Source organism: Akebia trifoliata, chromosome 3 (assembly GCF_017979445.1).
Source record: "Akebia trifoliata isolate Shusen 1 chromosome 3, ASM1797944v1, whole genome shotgun sequence".
NCBI classification, from domain to species: domain Eukaryota; kingdom Viridiplantae; phylum Streptophyta; class Magnoliopsida; order Ranunculales; family Lardizabalaceae; genus Akebia; species Akebia trifoliata.
The window spans coordinates 5,127,725-5,152,284 of record NC_141377.1 but is presented as its reverse complement, the minus strand read 5'-3'; the positions used below and the strand labels follow the sequence as shown (position 1 = coordinate 5,152,284).

At 35.6% G+C, this 24,560-nt stretch overlaps 1 protein-coding gene across 3 annotated transcripts in view; it reads left to right on the top strand.

Annotated features, from left to right (window-relative positions):
* Positions 1-3,754: 3,754 nt before the first annotated feature.
* LOC147405688 (inositol hexakisphosphate and diphosphoinositol-pentakisphosphate kinase VIP2-like) overlaps positions 3,755-24,560 on the top strand; it is a 40,890-nt gene continuing 20,084 nt past the window's right edge. Inside the window, exons 1-9 of one of the 3 annotated variants that reach the window (XM_086433490.1) lie at positions 3,755-3,912; positions 4,098-4,254; positions 4,351-4,410; positions 15,894-15,940; positions 17,391-17,474; positions 18,605-18,668; positions 18,807-18,960; positions 19,660-19,730; positions 24,073-24,177. In XM_086433490.1, coding sequence (XP_086289616.1) covers positions 4,183-4,254; positions 4,351-4,410; positions 15,894-15,940; positions 17,391-17,474; positions 18,605-18,668; positions 18,807-18,960; positions 19,660-19,730; positions 24,073-24,177 — 657 coding nt within the window. In that variant the 5' untranslated portion in view covers positions 3,755-3,912; positions 4,098-4,182. Of the gene's footprint in view, positions 3,913-4,097; positions 4,255-4,350; positions 4,411-15,893; positions 15,941-17,390; positions 17,475-18,604; positions 18,669-18,806; positions 18,961-19,659; positions 19,731-20,641; positions 20,781-24,072; positions 24,178-24,560 lie in introns of those variants that run through there. The other 2 variants (XM_086433491.1, XM_086433492.1) reach the window with 2 other exon arrangements.

The following is a 24,560-nucleotide window of genomic DNA, read 5'->3' as shown; positions in this document are numbered from 1 at the left end:
AGACAGACATAAAATTCCAAAAAAAAAAATCTATTGTGATCTTTGATGACACCCTCATTTTATTGTAAGTGTTGGGGAGTCCACGTAAATAAACACGAAATTTGATCCATCTGAACAAGAAATTTAATGATATGTGTTAGGGGATTGGAGTAGGTTACCGTGAGACAAAAGATCTTTTTAAATATGTTCGATTCAAAACTATTCCCTTGAGATACATATTTTATTCGATCATTGGGTTTTGTATTTGTGTGGTTGGGAACTTGTGTTTTTTTATATTAAAAGAACAATCAGGAATCTGCACGAAAATTCAGGAAACATTTGAATATTTTCATGTGCATTGATTTTCTAAAAGAATAACTCAAAATCTCACTGACGTGGCATGTGCAAGAATTGTAGATTTTTTTTTCTTGAGATACCCAACTGCACATCCCTATAAAAACATGTGTAATTGTGTATCCCGACAAAAAAGATCTTTAATTTTTGCTAGGGGTGAGCCCGGGATTTTCTTGTAGGGGGGACAAACTATGGTTGGTTGTATAGTTGAAGAACTTGAAGATGAATGATTTTAAGGAGAAATTTAGAGGTTTTTGATTAGAAGTTGAATAAAATGATATTTAGGTCATTTCTAATTAGTATATGAGAATGCTCGGTCAAGAGGTAATGTCATCAATAAAAAATTAAAAAAAAAAGAAAAAGAAAGGGAGGAGAGGAGGGGAGGGGGGGGGGGGGGCAAAAATTGGAGGGAATAGAGGGTGTAAGGGCAAATGGGGAGAGAAGTGAGGGAGTAGGGACGAATGAGATATGTAATTAATTGAAAATATCGGGATGTCTGAAAATTTTGTGGGGGCAATTGCCCCCACCAACTCCTTATTAGCTCTGTCTTTAATTCTTGCACCTGTCCTGTTAGTGAGTTTTTGAGTTATTCTGTCAGATTGAATTAGAAAACCGGTACTTTATTTGTATTTATGTTTGAAGGGAATAACACGTGAATTTTCAAGTCCGACTTTGAAGTGGGCTAGCCGCTTCAAAATTTTAAAGGAAACCTCTTCGTTACAAGACACGTGGTTTTTTTTAATTTATTTTATATCCCTACATTTTTGCCAAAATTTAAAATATCTCCTTGAAAATGCAACGTGTAATCCAACGAAGGGGGTTCCTTCAAAATTTTGAAGGGATATGTCCGCTTCAAAGTTTTTTCCTGAATTTTCTACTTCTTCCATGGACTTCTCATACTTGAAAGTTGAAACCTACACAAAGTTTTACTTATAAAACACAATGTACATTGGTGTGTCAATAGAAGTTTTCAGTCAAATCTGGCAGCGATCGAACAGCCATCAAAATGAAGTAGCTAGAAAGGATTAGTTAGAAAAATTATAGTTTGACCATGTTAGTCAAGGTTTCTAAACATGCACGTGAAAGCAACCTATTATAACCGGTTACACAATAAAGTTGAGAGCCAATAAAATTAAAACTTTAGAGTGATTTACGGAGCACACCTATCACTATTGCATTTTTTATTTAAAAGCTACTTTACTTCATAAAGCTTGTTACTCAAGAAATATTTGAAAAGCATCCTCATCTTTAAAAAAAAAAAATATTAAGAATAATTATTTTTTAGAAAAATTTATCAAATCAATATTAAAAAGGATATTTTTGGTATATAAAAAAACTATTTTACTGTTTTTACTGATTTAGTAAAAAAAATATTTTTGAAAATAGTAATTTACCAATTTTGAAATTAATTACTATAATTTACCGATTTGATAAATAATCCAAATTTCATTCATGTTTTGGTAAATTTGCCTATTTTCTAATTAGAAAGTCTTCACTTGATTGACGTGGCATAGACACTATATCATAAATCTTTTTCCTTGGGATATACAACTATAAATCTTTTATGAGGATGTGCAGTGTGTACCTCAAAGAAAAGATTTATGATTTCGTGTCTGTGCCACCTTAATCGAATATTGACTGAATGAAGACTTTCTAGTTAGAAAATCAGCACTCAAAGATTAAATCCTCGTATTACCTTTAATCCTATATATTCTCCTTTTAAACACTGAAGGTGTAATAGATATTTAATTGAAAAATATGAGATATTATAAATATTTAATCTTTTTAAAAAAGATGGACTTCCCTTCGAGATTTGTTAAGTAATAAAAATACGTTCTTTACTAATTTAGTAAATAAAGATTCTTTACTACATCAGCAATGATTTAGTAAGTAAGAATAATACTTTTCTTACTAAATTAGTAAATAAATATTCCTTATCATATCAACAATAAAAAACAAATGATCTGATACAATAAGACTGTTGTAGAGGAGTAAATTTTAAGCAAGAAAATTTTTAATTTTTATCTTGAATTTTAATTTTAAATTTGAGAGTTCGGTAGCCATCCATTTTCAACATCTTGCATCAAGCATAAAAAATATTTATTTATTTATTTTTATTATTATTTTTGCATTTGATTTTTTTTCAGATGAAATTTAAAAGTATGATGTTGGATAGCCGATATGTTAATACATGTGGGCCCAATGATCCTTCGTAAGATTATAAATCTTACTAACTTAGTGGGTTAGTCTGGTTCATAATGAAAGATTTGTTAGGTAACAAGATAAAATAAGAGTGATTCTATTGCCACACCAACTTTTGCTAGTGCTACCCTAAGATGTTTGAAATTCTTTGATAATTTTTTTTGAAAACATGCGCAACTTTTACAAATATTCATATTCTGGTACATTGTTCATTTTAATTCTCAAAATGTATTTTTCGAGCGAGTTTGTTGATGATTTCGATGATAAAAGTGACGATCTTGCAGGAAAAAATACGCTTTGGGAATTAAAATGAACAACATATCTAACTCAAATTTTTGTCATATTCAACACATGAAATTGTAATTCATCCATTTACATATGAATTGGAGTGGTGTTAGTAAAAATTGGTGTGGCAATAGAATCTCTCTAAAATAGAGAGATTTTATAATAAAATGAGATATATTTTTTTGAAAGGTCAACAGGGTTAAGATAGACCCAGAATAGCTATAACTGAAGAATCAAGACACCACAGGCATCGTGAAATAAAACAGAGACAAAGTTGTTAAAGAGCGACTCATAATTTAACTCAGTACAACCCAAACTAGCATGGTAGGAAGTAAGGAAATTGAATTTTTTTCCTTGAAACTCCAAGGGCCCTCCAAATTTGAGGGACACCCTTAAAAATAAATTTTTTTGTAGGCACTCCTCTCGCTCTCCAACAATTTCGACGATTTAGGCGAGGAAGGGAATCAAAAGAGAGGAGTAAAGAGAAGGATTAGAGGATATGTAAAAGGATCGAAGGAGAAGAAGAAGTAATATAAGGAGAGAGAGAGCGGATGAGGAGGTGAATCAAAGGTTAAGAGGATGAGAAGAAGAAGAAGAAAAATAACAACAAATAGAGAGAATTTGGAGGAGGAGGAGTATCTCAATTTCATTATTATTATTATTTTTTTAAATTTGGTGTGCCTTTAGAGTTTCATGGCGTGTCAATAGAACTTCCCATGATAAAATTACAAAATATCTCAAACCGTCCGACACAACTAACCATATCGACAGTGACACATGGCAAGAACATTTAAGGTTACCGGTAAAACCAGTTGGCACCTGTTTCGTTTGACACTTGAAAAGTCTTAAACCGCAAACACAAACACTTATCGAAGCTTTTAAAATCTTTACACGTCAGCACTGCCATTTTTCATATGAATGAATATTCATCCAGACTCTGTGACGCTCCGTCACACACACATAGCTTTCTTCGCTCCATTTTTATTTTTTATTTTTTTATAAAGCGTCGTCTCTCGAAGAAATCTAATCGGTCTTTTCTTCTACTTTTCTCCTCTCGAGATTCTCGTATCTCCAATAAAGATTCTGATTCAGGTTAATTTCTTACATCTCCATTAACGATTCTGGTTGATTCTTTCTTCTTCTCTGTTTATTGTTTCAGAGATAACAGAACAGAAGAATCTCTCAATTTGTTCTTTAATGGCGATTTGTTTACTATCTCTCTCTCTCTCTCTCTCTCTTTCTTCTGATGTTTGTGTTAATTTTCTTGATTTGAGCAGAGTAGGTGAGCTTGAAAACAACAGTTTTGGATCAGATTGCTTGAGATTCTCTCTGTAAAAACTTAAAAGAGAGAGAGAGAGAGAGATGGATTTGTTTAAGAGAAATGGAAATGGAGATAAGAAGGTCAAGATTGGAGTGTGCGTCATGGAAAAGAAGGTGAAATGCGAACTAGAGTTTTTTTTTTTATTTTTATGTTTCTACAATACATCATTTGACAGATTCATTAGTTTGTTCTTTATTGTGTGGTCTCAGGCATTTTCCGCTCCCATGGAACAGATCCTGCATAGGCTACAAGCATTTGGTGAATTTGAGGTATCCGTCTGTTCTTCAATTGATGTAATTTTGATTATTTATTTGCAAAGTAGGCCATATTTTATTTATTTTAATGGTAAATGAATTCCAAAATATTTACGAAAATCTTGTCAATTACATCCACTGCACTGCATCACGAAGTCTTTTGAGTCTGGTAACCACTTTTTATTTATTTATTTTATTTATTTTTAAGAATTACGAGTGTTTATTGTATCTAAGAGTCTTTGAGCGTATGAAATTTATTGCATCTAAGAATTTCAATAAAGCTCATTGTTGATTATTTTTAATAAACCTTGTTGGGTTTATATAGACTTAGATGATCTACTATCTATCATGGAAAGACACTCAATCATTCAATCCAATTTAATATACCTAATTGATGCAAATCTAAATCTTTAAGATATGTGATGAGATGCACCATAGCAATGATGTAGTGCATCTTGATGTTGTATATAGAAATATCAACAGTAATGAAACTAATAGCGGTGGAAATTACCTGGTTCTCTATCTTAGAAATCAAAATATGATTAATATATGATCTTACTTTCAAGAAACAAATAGTTGAATTCAATCGAGGCACAAACTCAGTCATTTTCTTTAAGGTGTTACGTGCCTCAACAAAAAATCCAAGAAGTGCAAGTAGAGTGTTTGCACGACGCCCCCAAGATATAACAACTCGGTGTCAACTATAAATTTTTTGTCTACTGCACCTTAGACATGTATCGATCAACCTACACGAAAGATTCTTTACCCAAAAAAGGAATTATTAACCAAAATTGAGAATGAGTAATGATAACAAAGAATGTATAGGAAAAAGAGAGCAAGGTTTCCTCCTTGAGAGAAAAACTTGGGTATCCATTGGTGCCCAACTTAATAGCTCAAAGTTAGCTTTTAAAAAGAGAATAACATTCTCTTCTCCAATCGATGTAGGACTAAAATATAATTAAGATTTGAGGAAGTTAACTCATCAAAAGAAGTGTTACTGTCACACTCTCTCTATAAGTACTCTTTGTACTTTCTCATAAATAAAGAGTAGAAAGAAAAGACAATTCCACCAAAATAATAATAAAATATAAAAGGGAAAAAAATTATTTTATTAAAATATCCAACAATCCCCCACTTGTTTTAATTAACTAAAACTCCGGGCGAAGAAAATAATATTATGTTTAAATGAAGGTGTCTTACAACTTAAATCTTCACATAGTAATAGTATGTTCAAAGTATAAGAATTAGAGTGACTATGTCTTGAACTCAAATTCTTAGTAGAATAATAAACACATATTACACACAATACTACTAGGTATAAATTTCACTAAGAAACGTATAACGGTCTTGTGTTTTATCCCAATAATAATGAATGTTCTAGAGAATTAACCTTCTTCTCATCGGAAGTGACACCATTTCCACACTCGTATAGGAGAGTCTATAAGGAGTATTTTTGTAGCTCTACATCTCACTCAAAATGAAGACTTCAATACCTTATTCTTCGGAAATGAACAGAGTAGTTAAACGTAAAAATTGAATTTTCACTAAATTAGCGAATACTCTGTTAACTAGTTCAGGGGCTTCTAACCTATGCTAGTTGATTTGTGAGTTTGCTCGGTTCGAATTCGTGTTCGTGGTTCTCCACTTGAGGATGAACCATGTTCATAGGGGTAGATAGAGATGAGGGCATTTGAAGGTTGAAGTGATGAGTAAGGTAAAAAAAAAAAAAGAAAAACAGATTGAAGATAATAGATTTTGAGAAGGAAAAAAAATCAACCTTTTTTTATTTATATGTTGGAGATGAGGGTATTTGGTCATGTTTCATTCATCTATTAATAAAGACCAAAGTCAAAGGGGCATACTATTAGTTTAAAATTTTAGGGGGATATCTCAAATATGGTCAACATGTGGAGGGGGATGTAAAAAAGTTGAAGTAAAGTGGAATTCGTTTTGGTTTGTTGCATTTCATGAACCCATAGTGAATCAGTTCAGTTCAAACTCGTTCGTGGTTTGTTACCATATTAACGAATTGGGTAACCTTGCTCCCAACAATTTATGGTATGGGGAGGGGTACGGGGTGGGGAGCACTTCTAACTAACATAGCATATGCTGTAGGAATACATTGTAGATACACTAGTAATCCTGGTGTAAAGCATTGGAATGTTGTCACTAAGACAGTGAAATATTTGAAGAGAATTTTGAACTTAGGTATTCATTATCAAAGGTTTCCCGCTGTTCTCAAGTCAAGGGATATAGCGATGCTAATTGGAATACTCTTCCAGATGACTCCAACGCTACAAGTTGATATGTGTTCAATATTGGAGGTGCAGTAGTTTCTTGGAAGTTTAAGAAACAAACTATTATAGATCAATCTACAATGGAACCATAATTGATAGCATTATCCACAACCGATGAAAAAGTAAGTTGGCTTCGATGATTTTTTTAGTTATTCCTTTTGGGATAGGCCTGTTTCGGTTATTCTTATTTGTTGTGATAGTACTGCTGCAGAGTACATAATCGTTCTTATAATGGTAAATCACGACAAATTCGTCGTAAACGCAATACTGTGAGAATTGATAACGAATGGTACTATAAAAACAATTTTGAGTGGGGTGTAGAGTTACAAGAACACTCGTAATAGACTTCCTTATATGATCGTGGAAGTGGGGCTGCTTCTTATGAGAATGTGACTAATTTTCTAGAACATTCATTACTACTGAGATAAAACACAAGGCTGTAATGTGCTGTTTATTAGAATTCACACTTAGCAATATTGTCTAATATGTGTTTACTGTACTACTAAGAGTTTTAGTTCAAGACATAATTACTCTAATTCATATATTTTGAACGTACTATAATTATACGAAGGTTCAAGTCATAAGGCACCTTCATTTAAGCATTATATTATTTTCTTTTTCCGGAGTTTTATTTAATTAAAATAAGTGGGTGATTGTTGGATGTTTTAATAAATTTGATATCTTTTATATTTTATTATTATTTTTGTTGGAGTTGTTTTTCTCTATCTTTTATTTATGAGAAAGTACAAAGAGTACTTATAAAGAGAAAGTGCGTGACAATAACACTTTTTTTTGGGTATTAACTTTCTCAAATTTTTAATTGTATTTTAGTCCCACATTGATAGGAGAGGAGAATGCTATTCTCCTTTTAAAAGTTAGTTTTGAGCTATTGGGTTAGGCCCCAAGGGGCACCATTGCTCCTTTTACATTCTCAGTCACTGTAACTCATTCTCTATTTTGGTTAATACTTTCTTTTCTGATCAAAGAATCTTTGGTGTGGGTTGATTAATACCTGTCTAAGGTATAGTAAGACAAAAGATTTCTAGTTGACATTGAGTTGTTTTATCTTGGGGGTGTCGTGCCAACGCTCTGCCTACACTTCTTAGATTTTTCGCAGAGGCGTGAAATGCCTTGAAGAAAACTATGAAGTCCATGCCTTGGTTCGATTCAACTATTTGTTTCTTGCAGGTCAGATTATATTAATTGAAAGGTTGAGAAGAATTAATTATAATTATTAGCCCTAATTAGGCTTTAAAGCATTACAAAGATTGAAATAAGGAAAAGACTAAAAAGGACCTACATACTAAGAATCCTAATAACAATGTGCTAATCTAACACTCCCCCTCAAGTTGGTGCGTGGATATCAATCACACCCAACTTGGACAAGACACCTTCAAAGGCTATTTTTCCAACACCTTTAGTCAGAATATCAGCAAGTTGTTGAGATGTAGGTACAAATGGAGTACAAATCTGTCCAGAAACAATCTTTTCTCTAATAAAATGACGATCAACTTCGATATGTTTCGTTCTATCATGCTGAACCGGATTTGCCACTATGCTAATAGCTGATTTATTATCGCAATAAAGTAAGAATGGGACTGGCACAGGTAGACACAAGTCTGTTAGTAAAATCTTCAACCACAATAGCTCACACACTCCAAGTGCCATAGCTCGCTATTCTGACTCAGCACTGGACCGAGAAACTACATCCTGTTTTTTACTGCGCCAAGTTACCAAGTTACCACCAACCTTAGTTAAATACCCAGAAGTAGACCGTCTATCAGTCACTGAACCAGCATAATCTGCATCAGTCCATGCCTCAATGCGAAGATGACCATGGTTACTAAACAAGATACCTCGACCAGGACATCCCTTAAGATATCTAAGAATACGATAGACAGCAGTAAGGTGAGATGTTCGAGGCGAGTGCATAAACTGACTTACAACACTAACAGCATAGGCAATGTCAGGGCGAGTCATAGACAAGTAGATCAATTTTCCCACCAGACGCTGATACTGACCAATATCCTCCAAACACTCTCCCTCAGAATCAGCCAACCTGTGATTCTGCTCAATAGGAGTATCAGCGGGACGAGAACCAAGCTGACCAGAGTCACTGAGTAAATCCAGAACATACTTGCGCTGAGAAATAAATATACCGGAGTGAGACCGTGCAACCTCAATACCCAAAAAATAACGAAGATGTCCAAGGTCTGTTATCTCAAATTGACGCCCTAAGTAAGTTTTAACCTCGGCAATGCCAACATCATCATCTCCCGTAAGAACAATATCATCCACATAAACAATCAGAGCTACAATTTTTCCGTGGGAGTGACGCAAGAAAAGAGTGTGATCAGCAGAACTCTGATGAAAACCACACTGATGCATGGCTTTAGTAAAGCGCTCAGACCATGCACGAGGCAATTGTTTCAAACCATAAAGAGAACGACGAAGGCGACAAACATGTGTCGGAGAAGCAGATGGAAGAAACCCAGGAGGTTGGACCATATAGACTTCTTCCTGAAGATCACCATTGAGAAACACATTTTTGACATCCAACTGAAAGAGAGACCAACCTTTGATAGCAGCAACAGACAGAAGAACGCGAATGGTGGTCATCTTGGCAACCGGAGCAAACGTCTCCTGATAATCAATACCATAGGTCTGAGCATAACCCTTGGCCACTAGACGGGCCTTATAACGAGCAACAGAGTCATCCGGATTATGCTTAAGATTGAAAACCCAGCGACATCCCACAGCCTTCCTACCAGGTGGAAGAGGTACAATTTCCCAAGTCTGAGTCTTTTCAAGGGCATTCAACTCATCAATCATAGCTGCGCGCCACTCAGGGTGGTTAATAGCATCTGCAACAGTAGTTGGAAGAGAAACAGCGGAAACCGAAGCAAGAAAACTCCGATAGGAGGGTGAGAGGGCCGAATCAGATATATAATTAGAAATTGGATAAGTACAAGTACGCTTACCCTTACGAATAGCAACAGGACGATCATCACAGGAAACAGGAGGCGGAGCCGGAGGCGAAGAGGCGACCTGGTCTGGCAGAGGAGTGATGGTAGTATCGCGAGAACGTCGAGAGTAAACCTGCAAAAGAGGAGGTAACGAACTGACATGGGGTGGAGAAGGAGGAACAGGCAAAGGAAGAGGAAATAAAGGAGGGAAAGGGTCAGTAGATGACTCTAAGGGAAACAACTCAGACTGAATGACAACAGACCCATTGTAGTACGGAGTATGCTCAAAAAAGGAAACATCCCTTGAAATGAAACGTCGGCGAGAAGGAGGATGGTAACACCTGTATCCTTTCTGATTAGAAGAATAACCCAAAAAAATACATTTCACAGCCTTAGGGTCAAGCTTAATACGAGTTTGATCAAGAATTTGAACAAAACAGACGCACCCAAAAACACGCGGAGGAAGTGGAAAAAGGGGACGATCCGGACAGAGCTTAGAAAGGGGCGTGGCAAACTGAAGAACCCGGGAAGGGGTCCGATTAATAAGATAGACGGCAGTAAGTACTGCATCAGCCCAATAGGATTGGGGCACGTTCATGCCAATAGAGATGGCACGAGCTAACTCTAGAATATGACGATTTTTACGTTCGGATCGACCATTCTGCTGAGGGGTCCTAACATTGGACATTTGATGCTCAATGCCAGATTCTAAACAAAGTTTCAAGACCTCACTATAGGTATACTCAGTACCATGATCAGAACGGAAGGTCTTAATGGTACGACCAAACTGGGTATGAACCATAGCAAGAAATTGCTTGAAGATCCCATAAACTTCACTCTTGTGTTTCATAAGATAAACCCAAGTGGTACGACTATGGTCATCAATGAACAGAACAAAATAGCGAAAACCAAGGGTTGATGTGACAGGGGAGGGACCCCACACATCAGAATGAATTAGGTCAAACATAGCAGATGCAGTAGTATTCATACTAATAGGATAAGAGGAACGCACATGTTTAGCTAATTGGCAAGTTTCACAAGAAAGATCAATCAAATTGTTATTATTAAATAAAGTAGGGAACATGTGTTTCAAATATCCAAAAGAAATATGGCCTAGGCGTAAATGCCAGCGCATTACAAGAGCCTTATTAAAACAACTACTACTACTAGACTGGGAGACAGAATGGATGCTAGGGGAACCAGGTACGTCCAAGAGATACAGTCCATTCACTTCACGTCCAGTGCCAATCGTCCTCTTCGACTCCAGATCCTGAAAGACACAATGAGAAGGATAAAAAATTACACTGCAATTCAAATTTTTGGTAATGCTACTAACAGATATAAGATTAGTAGTGAGTTGAGGAACATGCAGTGTGTTAGTTAAGGGTAAAGAAGACGTAAGAAGTAAATGACCTTGACCAGCTATAGAAGACAACGAACCATCAGCTAGGCGAACCTTGCGATGACCAGAACAAGTACTATATGTTTTAAAAAGGGAGGACGTACCGGTCATGTTATCGGAGGCACTAGAATCAATGATCCATGGTGAGGAAGTAGTGGAAACACTGTGTGCAGATGCAAAGGTACCTGAGTGAGCGAATGTAGAGACCGGCTGAGATGAAGTCTCCATCTGATTAAAGAATTTCCTGAACTTGTCAAGCTCGGCCTGGGATAGAGATACCGAATCCGAGGAGGCGGTAGTAGCTACCAAAGGTGGTAAATCAATAGTCGATTGAGAAACTACATGAGCTGAAGATCGCTGAGACTGTTGACGTTGCTGATTTGGACGACCATGAAGTGCATAGCAACGAGCCTTGACGTGACCCAACTTTCCACAATGATCACACTTATGTCGCTGACGGGTAGGCATAGATCCATTAGGGGGCTGTGGAGAGGGTAGGTGAGCAAGCATAACTGAATGTTCTCCTGAAGACTGAGGTAGAATAGTTGCGCGACGACTCTCATCAGCCAAAACATAAGAATATGCAGTCTGTAGGGACGGAAAAGGATCCATACCCAATAAATGAACTCTCGCATACTCAAATTCATCCCGGAGTCCAGCTAGGAACTGAAAAACTCGATTCTTATCCAGTATCGACGCATACAAGGCCTCATCACCAGGGTCCTTCCAAGCATAGGAGGAGGAGTAGAAGGTCAACTCTTCCCATCTAGCCCGTAACTGTGAGATATAGGAAGTGACAGAAGAGTCTCCTTGAGAAAGACGGGAAATCTCACGCTCCAAGTTAAAAATCCGAACATTGTTTTGACGTTGCGAGTAGATATTTTTTGTGGAATCCCATATCTGCTTTGCAGTCTTGGAGAACATGAAACCAGCGGCAATGTGTGGTTGCATAGATGTAACGAGCCAAGAACGAACCATAGAGTCATTAGCAAACCATTGGGGATAAGTAGTGTCCGTCGATGCCGGCTGTTTGTCCGCCCCTGTGAGGTAACCAATCTTCCCTTTTCCACCAATAAACATTTCAACCGAACGAGCCCAGAGAAGGTAATTAGGACCATCTAATTTTACGGTGGTAATTTGTATGCCGGAAAAATCAGTTGAATGAGAGGGAAGACCTCCTGATCCAGCATTATTACCAGTGATCGAGGAACAAGACATCTCGGAGGCCATAACACCTAAAACTATGTACTTTGGTTTGAAGGGAGGTCAAAAATAAAAATAAAACAAAAAAATATGCGGCTGCTGTACCCTGCAAATACCAAAGCTACTCGGATCACAACCTCCAAACAAGGATATTCTCTTATCACAGCCACACTGCACCTCTGCAGTGGTCGAAAAACTCCAAAAAACAAGATCTGAAGTGGTTGTAGACCTTCGACTGCACCTCTGCAGTGACCGTAAGTCTCCAACCAAACTCAAAAAGGGATCGCAGGCTTCAAGACTGCATTTCTGCAGTGACCACAGGCATCGCAGACCTCAAAACAGCAATCTGCTGTGGTCGTGAGCCTTCTATGATGATCGTAGAGTGTTGCAGATCTCAAAACAGCAATCTGCTGTGGTCGTAAGGCCCTGTGGAGGTGTTTGAAGGTGTCGCAGAGGTCATAACATAGATCTGCTGTGATCGTGGGCTTCAAAACAGCCTACTGCTGGGATCGCAGGGCTCAGAACTCACTCACGATAGTCGCACAAGACTGAGCAGCCACTTGCGATGGTTAAAATTACTCAAACAGGTTACCTGCTGTGATCGTAGGTCTCATACAGTGACCTATGATGATCGCACAAGACTAAAAACTGCTATCTTGGATGTCGCAGGCACCAAACAGCATCAAAGCTGTGAGAACAGCCTGATCGCAGGTTTTGGATAGTGATTAAATCCCTATCGCATGATGCGATTAGGGTCTGTAGTGACAGAGGACCCCCGTAGGGGTGATATGGATTGAAAACACAAGAGAAGTTGGGTGATGATTCAAGGAAGAATCAGTCGACGGAGGTTGTAGCAGTGAATGTCGATGGAGGTAGAGAGTTTGGCTCTGATACCAAATTGAAAGGTTGAGAAGAATTAATTATAATTATTAGCCCTAATTAGGCTTTAAAGCATTACAAAGATTGAAATAAGGAAAAGACTAAAAAGGACCTACATACTAAGAATCCTAATAACAATGTGCTAATCTAACAATATTTTGATTTCTAAGGCAGTGAATTAGGTAATTTACACTGTTATTAGCTTCATTACCGCTGATATTTCAATAACACAACATCAATTTTAAGGTGATTTCTATTTATATTGCACATATGGATTCAATGGGCCAAAACAACTTTGCCTCTTCTGATAATAACACGCCTTTTCGCTTTAAAGGGGTACACTATAAGAGTTGGAGGCAGAAAATGTTTTTTTATTTTTTATTTAACCACAATGAGAGTGGCTTATGTTTTGGAGGATGTACCTGTTAAGGAGGATGAATATGAGCCATCTAGGACATCAGTCTCTTGATGATGGAGAGAGGCTGATTTCTGGTGTAAGAACTATCTCCTGAACGGGTTAACAGATTATCTTTATGATTATTATACTGCATATAAAACAACTAAGGAGATTTGGGATGCCTTACAAAAGAATTACAACACTGAAGAAGCTTGATAAAAAAAGCATGCAGTAAACAACTATCTAAAATTTCAGATGGTGGATGAAAAATCTGTAGTTTCCCAATCCTATGATCTACAAAAGATTACACATGAGATCTTATCAAAAGGAATGGTAATTGATGAATAATTTCAAGTAGCTGTTCTCATTGATAAGTTACCACCTTCTTGGAAAGATTTCATGAATACTCTTTGTCATAAATCGAAAGGGTTTTCTATGAAGAATTTAATGGTTCGTCTCCGAATTGAAGAAGAAGCCCGTTGTCAAGATCAGAAGAAGAACATGGATCCTCTGTTAAGATTAATCTAGTGTTTGAGAAGCAAATTAAGCTGAAGGTTTATCTAAAACCGAACCAAAAAACTATGAAAAATGAGAAGGTTCAAAACCAGAAGTCTGACCAGACTTACTATAAAAATAAGAACCCTTCAAGACAGGCCAAAGACTACAATGAGATAATTTGCTATGCCTGTGACAAGCTTGGACATTTGGCAAGAAATTGTCGAAGTCATAAATCTGTTAAGCAGATGAACATGGTTGAAGAACCACTCGGGGCTATGATAATTGAGGTACATATGCTCAATGAATCCGAAGGGTAGTGGGTAGATGCTAGTGCTTCTCAATATGTGTGCCTTGATATAAACTGGTTCAAGACTTATTCCCCAGCCGATGACAAGAAAGTACACTTGGGAGATTCCCATACTTCGAAGGTTATTGGCATTGGGGATGTTGAGTTGAAGTTTACCTTTGGGTAAGACCCAGCAACGAAAAAGAACTTAGTTTCAGGTTTTCTTTTGAAGAAGGCTGATTTTATACAAACCATAGGGGCAAATCAACATGTAATCACAAAGAATGGGGCATGTGGCTTACCGATCAAAAAAAGAATGGGGCCTGTGTGGGGAAGGGTTATGCTTGTGATGGATGTTTAAATTAAATGTAGCTAATCCTAGTAAAGCATTTTCTTCTGCTTATAACGCGTCTTCTGTGAATGTGTGGCATGCTAGACTTGGTTATATTAACAAGAAATATGTTAAAAATATGAGTACCCTAGGACTAATTCCATCATTAAGCAGTGATATATTTGAAAAATGCGAGTCATGTGATCAAGTCAAAATAACACGATCGTCCCACAAAGGTTTACAAAGGGACACTATACTCTTAGAATTAGTCCATTCAGACATATTCAAAATAGAAGGGATTCTAACTCGCAGGGTGAAAGATATTTCATAACTTTCATAGTTGATTGTATTTAATGAAACCCAAAAGTGACGCTTCTGAAATAATGAACTTTTTTATTGTAGAAGTAGAAATTAAAAAATATAAAATATGAAAGAGATAAAATTTTATTTTATTAAAATATCCAACACATCTCATGCACATTATTTTACATATAATATATCTCTATCATGCCTAGCTTATCTCTTTCACCCTCCCACAATTGCTTGGTCCTTTGAATATGGAATGCACAATTGATTACATAGAATACTAGCCCTTGATCTTGTGAACGTAGTTATTGATGGATAGCCGACGATGTCCATTAGTGTGTGATGGTGGTCATCGCTTGTCTGGGAAGTTCATCACTTTTGCATCCCAGCTGTTTTTGCGTTTGCCAATGCTAATGATCCACAAGATCAGGTCTGTCAAAATCTCTTCCAAAGCATACTAAGTAGGTCGTGTGGTTGTAACAAAAAAAACTATACATTCTTGGTTAAACAAAAAGTAGAGATCGTGAAGCAGATGTATAATGACCAGGGAGTTGTAGCAGTTGCACCGTTTCCAAAGAGTGATTACAAGTTTGTGCTCTTAGTAGAGTTTAAGCTCTAGTACCATGAAGAAAATGAACTTTATTGAAATTTTTGGATGATGATTACATTACATATTGAGTTTTTATAGATTCAAAAGATCTACCAATATGGAAAGACAATCAATTATTCCTCTCTAATCTTACCTGATAGGTCCCAATTGATGCAAATCTAAACCATCAGGATATGTGATGAGGTGTACCATAACAATGATGTAGTGCATTTCATGCACATTGATATAATGCATATACTTATCTCTATCATCCCTAAGTTCTCTATTAGTGTTGGTATTGTTCTCTTCCTCCAATTTGTGAGTTACTTTTGTATATGTTGCAGATCGTATATTTTGGGGACAAGGTTATTCATGAGGATCCAATTGAGAGGTATGTCTTGTATGATTAACTGAAGCATGTATCTGTTTGGTATGTAAAATCGGCACCAGTCAAGTTAATTGCTACTGCTTCATTATGCTAGAATGTTTGTGAAAATCCAATTTAATGCTGATGGAGGAATTAGGATTTTGGACTTGAAGGACATTTTTTTTTATAAGTATAAAATTATATAAATGGAGAAAAGAAAGGGGGAAGGACATTTTTATTCTTTCTTGATTTCTTTGAGGACAATACGTTTTAGAGTGTCTTTCTATTCAGATATAGTTTCTACCGCACGAAATTCTTTTTCTATAATCAATACTAGTGATTTCATATTTCCTTATGATACTTATGTTTATGAGAATTTTAATTTCATGAGGCGTCTCTCATTTCCAGATAGAAAAGATTAGATTTGACCATGACAATCAAAGGCTGTTGACCTGCAAAGGTTTTCTTGCTGTTTCTCTGAAACTAAACTTCTTGTGTTCCATTTTATATGCTGTAGCAACAAAGCTACTTCTGTCTAATAGTGGCAAGCGATTAACTTACACTTTCAATATTACAATTATGTTATGTTTCGTATTTGGACACATGCCTTAGTTCTTTGTGTGTCAAAAATAGGGTCTGGTAGCGTACCCCGACTTTCATATTTTATTTTCTGCCTCAGTTCTTTTCTGAAGCAGCAGAGCTTGATCCCTCATTACTTTGTTGGATTTCCCTTGTCATCAACTAATGACCCTTTTGGACAACACTCTTTTGGATTTTTGTTGAACATGCTCCATTCTTTTCTCCTTCTAATTTGGTTTCAAGTTATGATAACTAATTACTGAAGACTGATGTTCCAAGTAGCTACCATTTTCTTGTTGTTATTGTTAAATTTTGTGTGTGAAAATCCATTAAAACCAAGAGGAAAGCAAGAACACCAACCTGGGGAGACTGAGAAGACCATCCTAGAACAGCCAAAAATAAAAATAAATAGAAGAAAGCAAGCACAACTGACTGTCTAATACGTCTCATCATTGCTTACAGAATCCCACCTAAAAATGAAATCCCAAAAGAAAAAACCCCGAAATTCTGACACCTTAAACCAAAACTTACAATTTCTGTTTATTCATAATCTCTTACCGATTATTAATTATCATTTCTATGCTTTGGAGACTCCGTATACTTTGGGTAAGGCGCTACTAATGATGATAAATGAATACTATTTCCATTCAAAAGTATACATTACATATATCTTGCATTTACTAAAAATATAAGTGCAGAAATAGAAGCCAAACATATGCCAACTTTGCAAATGTTTCCATTATCCTCCTCATATGTAATTATCTAAATTCATTTCGTCAATATGAGTGTTTCATCCATAATTTCAAGGAATCCCTTGGTGTGTTGTAGTTGCAAGTTGTTTACCTCATAAGCTTCTAGTTAATGTCCAGATAATCAACTCTATTGCTCATTTCAGATGGCCAATATGCGATTGCTTAATTGGCTTTCATTCCTCTGGTTATCCTCTCAAAAAGGCCGAGGCATATTCTGCTTTACGAAAGTGAGTTTTACTTCTTGTTTTATATTATACTAATTATATTTGCTAATAACCTATAATATTATTTTTTTGGTAATAAATTTAATCAAGTTGAGATGAGAAGCAGTGAACCAACTTATGCCAGTGTTTGGTCTTGATCGTGTTTACGGACGATTACTTGCAACCAGGAATCATTAAGCATAACAGGCCTTTGTTCATTTATTTTTTCTTTGTTCTGTGGCATGAGTTTCTGTTTGATATGCTTGCAAAAATTTTCGTCGACTTCAGAATTAGCTTGTTTTAGGGTTTCAAATGGTGAGTTATTGATGATATATATTTAGTACATTCCATTATCGGTTCATAATTCACTTACTTTAGTGTGTTAATCATTGTCGCAGTTGATTAATTTGAGCTACTTCCGTAAGATAAACTTATATTAACTTTAGATTTCACTTTAAGGTAATTATTGACATACTTCTTCAACAAGAAAAATGGAGAAATCTTCTACCAAAATGGATTCCATAAAAAGAATCACATGTATAAGATAAGTGATGAGTTCTCAAGGAGGTTTGCCACAATTTGAGAAATAGAACCTTTTCTTATGATCTCGTATTGAGGACCCATCTTCTTTAGGATCTCAAATATTATTAACTGGTAATATTTTCCTCCACTCTCGGGTGTGTCATACCCTAGTTAAGCCTTGTGACCCTTTTATATTCATAGTTCTCCCCTTTTCCATCTGATCGGTCTTTTGGAGTAATTGGTTGGTTAACATGGTATTAGAGCACTAGGTTCGTATGGATCACGGATTTGAATCTTTCCACGCTTAAGGGTGAGGGGGAGTGTTGAGTGTATATTTTCCTCCACCCTCGGGTGTGTCATACCCTAGTTAAGCCCCGTGACCCTCTTATATTCATAGTTCTCCCTTCTCCATCAGATCGGTTTTTTGGAGTAATTGGTTGGTTAACAATATGGAGGTGTGATATGTCTAACGATTTGGCTCTTAGTTGTGAGACCTTTTTCATTTACCTCTTTTGTTGTTTCTTTCAAATAGAGATGTTGTAGGTACAAATTCTAATACTTTACTACAGTGGATTTGGCTAAAAAAAGATGAAATATGTATAATGTCACTTCTGTTTTATTATGTTTGTTAGGCCTTTCCTGGTGAATGAATTGGAAAAGCAGCACCTTCTCCATGATAGAAGGAAGGTTTATGAGGTATGCATTCTAATTTTTATCTTGTTATTCGGGTTTGAGAATCTTATATATGGTATCCTAGTTTGTATGAAATTTCTTGGTTGCTAATGAGGGCCTTTTTGAAATGTTGGAAACTAATGTGTGTCCTTTTGGATCAAGCTTCTTGAAATGTATGAAATTCCTGTTCCAAGATATGCTCTTGTAAATAGGGATGTCCCATATCAAGAGCTGGATTATTTCGTTGAGCAAGAAGACTTTGTTGAGGTTCATGGGAAACGCTTTTGGAAGCCATTTGTGGAGAAACCCATTCATGGTGAGTTCCACCTCTATTTCTATCAATAGATTCTCCTTCGATTATTTCCTTCATCACTCAAGGAAACCAGTTCTTGATATTTGCCCTCACAGGAAAATTCTTGCCTTTTTCTTTTTGGCTCCAGAATACCTAATATCTATAGGTTGGAGATTCTGATTTTATCATTACCTCTTGATTCGCATGGCATGAACTCAGTTTTACCTATTAATTCTTAAATGAATTGTTAAAGAGAAGGTTTGTAGTATAGCTTAAAGTACAATTCTACTGGTGTGGGATGTGGTTATCAACTTTGTTGTGTAACTCATTTGAGTATAACCAATGGTTATGAGAAATTTTAATGATAGATGTTTTGGTTGTCATTCTCATATTTATTTGAGCTTGTTAGATTACTTATCAAAAAAATAAAATAAAATTGAGCTCGTTAGATTAATGGGTAAAGGAAATCTAAAAGCTTGCATTGTTGCAAAATTGTTGTCACTGATTTACTTACTAACTTGTAGTTGCTATATAGATAGGTCTCTTTTGAGATTGTTAACTGAATAGTTTACACCGTGAGCTATCGACTTGCCTCTTTTCAGTGTTTCAATCCCCAAATGATGACTCAAAGTTCAAACTAATATTGACATGGACATTCATTCATTAAAGTTTATCTTTTGATATGCACGTGCAATAATGGTTCACACTTGTGCTGTTGTGTAGGGGACGATCACAGAATAATGATATATTATCCTAGTTCTGCAGGCAGTGGTATGAAGGAATTATTTCGGAAGGTGAGAATTTTCTCAATATATGTTTGGTGGTTTCATTTAGAATTAGAAAGATCACACGTATCTCGGCCTTACTTTTAATGCGACAGCATTCAGAACATCCATTTGAGACTGAATTGTTCAAGTTTAAAGTTTATTAGTTGATAAAGTCAGTTTTTCATGGCTTTAATGAATAATACTTGTTGATAATTGCTCTACATGGGGCTCTTGAACCTTCTACGAGAACTTAAACATATTGTTGACTTTGTAGTGACCAATGTGTAAAATGTAAGACTGAACTGTGAAGGTGAGGTAGATTAGTCGTTGTCTTTTTATTTTTATAGGTAAAGGGTTAGTAGTTAGCAAGGCGAAGTTTTCAAGAGGATTTGAACCTAGGTTGTGGTAACAACTCACCACACATCTTACCAACTTAGCTAAGTTGGCACTTCAGATTGGCCATTATCTTGAAAATTGCTTGCTGTATTCCAAGGACTTGGTTTATGCTTTTACCTGAAAAATGTCGTTGATTCTGAATACTTGGTCTTCAAAACTCTCCTATAGGGTCCATTTCGCTAGATATTCATTTTCAAGTTCAATTAAAATGGGTGAACAATATCTATGTACCTTAACTGTTCATTTCTATCTGGGCCAAGAGCTATGTCTTTTGAAAATATCTGTATATGGTTGCCTATGTTTGTCTATCATCAATTAAAATACCTTACCTATCAAAAATTAAAAAAATTACAATTCCTTGTCCCAACCATTTGGGGTTCACAACATTATCCCTGTTCCTCTGTAAAATTTATTAGAGAAGGGGACATTGAGAATTATGGTACAATTAAGCAATTTGTCATCCATCACGCCCATGCAATGGTGTAGGTCATTAGGGGACATCATATAAAGGTAGGTTTCTTATTAGTTTAATATGTTTACAGGCCCATGTCCAAGTATTGTCAGAGTTTCAGAACAATTTTTAATGGGCTTTTGCAAAAGCAGTATTCTCAGCTCTGCCATTTTCTTTGATGGCAGTCAAAGGGATCACTTAATTGGGCGTCATCTTTCTCATCTTAGTAGGTAAATATTTATGACAAGGTATATGAAACATTATCATCTCATTTTTTCCTTTTATGATCCACTTTTAAAAAAAAAGACCCTTCGAGACTGCCCAAAGTCCATGAAAGAACATAAACTTGGATTGATATTGAATTTTACCTGATTGCCTCTCTCTATTCTCTGGTCTAGACATTCTTCTCTTCTGTCAACAGTTAGTGAGTGGGCTCTTATTGAGACCTCGTGTCCTGATGATCTCCATGGTTTTTAAAATTTGATTTCAGTGTTTATTGGTAGGTCCATAGTCACAAAATTCGCAGTCCTAGGGGTTAACCGATTAATCTGTGTGATTAATCTTATAAAGCTCTGAATTGCCGATTTAATTGGTGATTCACCATCTAGTTTGAAAATTCGGTTCGGTTTCCTAGTGTTATGCAACTCCCCATGTCAGAAATTAAAGTAAATTTTATTATTAACCCTTAAGCAGGGACTTCTTTGTAAAATCGAGCCTGATTTTTTTATTTTTGGGACGGTATCTCAACAGCACTAAAAATCTTTGAAATCACCTTTCTTTCCCAATTCCCCCTCAACCCTATAAAAATCTTTCTTTGCCCTCCCACCCCATATGATTTTTTTTCTTAATGCCCTCTTACCTTTCTTTCTTAATTCCTCTTCACCCCCTAAAATATTTAAATGTAAATCATGGATGGTTCAAAGTTCAAATCATTGAGATAAACCATTCTGTTGGTTGTACTTAAACTTCTAAGCCTTAAAATTAATAATAATAAACAAATTGATGGGTAAGTTGAACTTGAACCCACCATCTCAAAGTTGTTTTGCAATGTGTCAATCCAACTGAGCTATGGTTCTAAGTCCATCAATAACTTAAGCTCATCAATAGAAAATTTATTTTTATTATTATTATATATTTTTTAGTCTAGATTTCATTTATAGTGTATATGAAAAATGCATCTATTTCAAAATAAATTGAAAAAATATTATGTTCATAGTGTCAGAAATTTTCTCGATTTTTTTCTTCGAATTTATCCAAATTAACCAAATTGACCCCTCACCAAATAATAACCAAATCTGAATTTTGTTACTATGGGTAATTATATAAATGGAAGTAGTTTGATCAATATGGAAATATAATAGAATTTATTAAAATGATGGAAATATGCATTTGAATTTATGAAGTCATAAAACTACAGTAACAAGTCTTCATACTACAATTTGAACCATTATTTATAGTAAAATATACAAGCATTTCAAGTAAGAAAACAATAGTCACAGGAATCTAAGACTCCAAGAGCCAAAACTGGCTGGATTTACTCATTTAAATGTTCGCAATAATGAAAATTAAGTATATGAAGGAAAAAAAACCTACTCTTTTGACTCGAGAATACCATAATCGTTTGTTCCTCCTTGGTCCTTTCTATGTGGCATACTGGTACCTTACGGATGGGAAGATAAAAATAAACTCAAATTTGATGCAAACAGTGCATCATTTAATTAAAAATCTGTAAACACTTATTCATATTATACCTTAATTCCTACATTTACTCATTTCAAATTCTTTTCACACTTTTAATTAAATATTACTCGTAATTCATTATGTCAAAGAAGATCATTACATGTTAATATCTTAAGACCTCTGTTGGTGCAATAGTCTTCATAAGCATCTTGTGATTAAGGGAGGTCTCTCTCCTTCCAATAAGTGTCCATGCAGATGCATTACACACTTTCCAAGGATGGTTCTCATATGAGTTCCCTTCCTTTAGTAAGAAACATTGGTTTCTTGGACATGTGGTTCTTATTTGGCCTCTTCTAGTCATTACAAAGGGCACCTATTATTCTTTAGGTTTCTAAATTCTAAGTAAATTTCTCTAAAATATATTTTGGACCTTGTAAGACCTTGATTTGCCTACTTTGTTATATGTATGTGCATGGAGTGTTATATATAAAATATCTATGCCCTATCTGTATGCACTGCTTTACAACCTCAGATCATTCTAAAGACTTCACTGCTTTCTGAAAATTGAACATTGTCTTGTTTCTTATTTTGTATACTTGGGTTTTGAAGAAATTTATGACTATCTTTGCCTACCTATATCCATCAATGTCCTCATCATGCCTTTTTAATGGAAGTTGTTTCTTTATACTTCAAATCTTCACAAAGTGTTAGCTAGTTCCCATCTTTCCTACTTGCCTTTTTGTTTGGCAGTCCCTTTTTCATCAAATATTCCGGTTTAGTAAATTACCATTCGAATTATATTCCGATACTTTATATTCCATTCCTTTTTTGAAGGAGGGAATAAAATCATCGTAGGTGCTGGTTTTTGTATTCCTCACGCAAGGTCACCTTATCCACATGAGTCGAGTAGTGGCAATTTGCATGAAAGACGAGATGGATCTTCAACTTACCTGTAATTTAATATTGTAAGAAACTTTTTGTTGTTTTTAGAAAATATCAGTATATTAGAAATAGAAGGTGCCAGCTTGCTAAGTTGATTAAATTATGTGAGTGTTGATACCGCGACTTGGGTTCAAAATGCAACATCACCTACTAATTAAGGACTACTATCTCTCTTGCGTGTGAACAAAAAAAATATAAGAAATAAAAAAGCAAGGGCTAAAAAATCCACTATACAAAAATACCAAGGGGCCAATGAGGCCAAATTGCTGAAGGGGCCAATGCGGCCAAATTGCTGAAGGACCTCACTCGAACTTGCATAGGAGCTTGTTTGAGTTCCTATGCAAGTTCGAATAGATAACCACTGGAACAATGATAAGTTAGGGTTGTCAACAACCAAGTCTATTGACTTTTATTTATCCTAAAAATCACTCTTTAAAACAGGGAAATGTTCTTGCTTTTGAGGATGTGTATATGTTAAATCCTTCCTAGGACCATGGCTATGCAGTTTTCTTCTATTCATCCTTGCATATGTTTCTTTAACTATTAATTAAAGTTCATACACCATATTTCATATTTACATTTATAGTCCATGATCTTAAGCTCTTATGCTAATTTTTCAGTTATTAATTTATTGAATGATATTTTGGTGTTTGACCTTTCAGTATTCAGCTTTCATACAAAGTGCTTTTCTTATTTATGAGCTTTTACCAATTTCTTTATGTTCGCACCTTTCCCTACTGAAAATATTTTGGTGGTGGCAACTTTTATAACTTAAGAAAAATATGTTATACTTACACTGCAAATGTTGCTAGAATGTTGTTCTCTGTTTTTAATATGATTATGCAAGTGATTTTTTTTTTTTGTATTTGGGATGAGAGATGTGGGATTATGTTATTGCAGGTTGGCAATCGATCAAGTGAATTTCATCCAGAGGTCAGAAGGGTGAGACGTGAAGGATCTTATATATACGAGGAGTTCATGCCAACAGGAGGAACAGATGTTAAGGTTGTCTAATCTATCTAGCTATGCCCCGTACTCCTGTCGAAGGATTTGTTATCATTTGTTTTCTTTTACTATTTCGATCTACATGTGTTAAGCTTCTCTGGCTATCCAAGCTTTCACTAGAGAATGGCTTATATGTTTCTATCTCATTGTTCACCCATTTTCTTTAATGAAAAACCTTTTTACCAACAAAGAGAAGAAAGTCTTCATGTTTAAGATTTTATCTGAGTGTGAAAGGGCATCATGTTTATCTCTGCTTATGTTCTTTATACACCCCTTCAGAGGCACTTTCACGCTTTGTTTGTTAATTGGCCAAGTTTCTTGCATATATTGTTCTATCTACTCTTTTTCTCTAGTTCCCCCTTTCATGAAATTTTGTGGTTGTT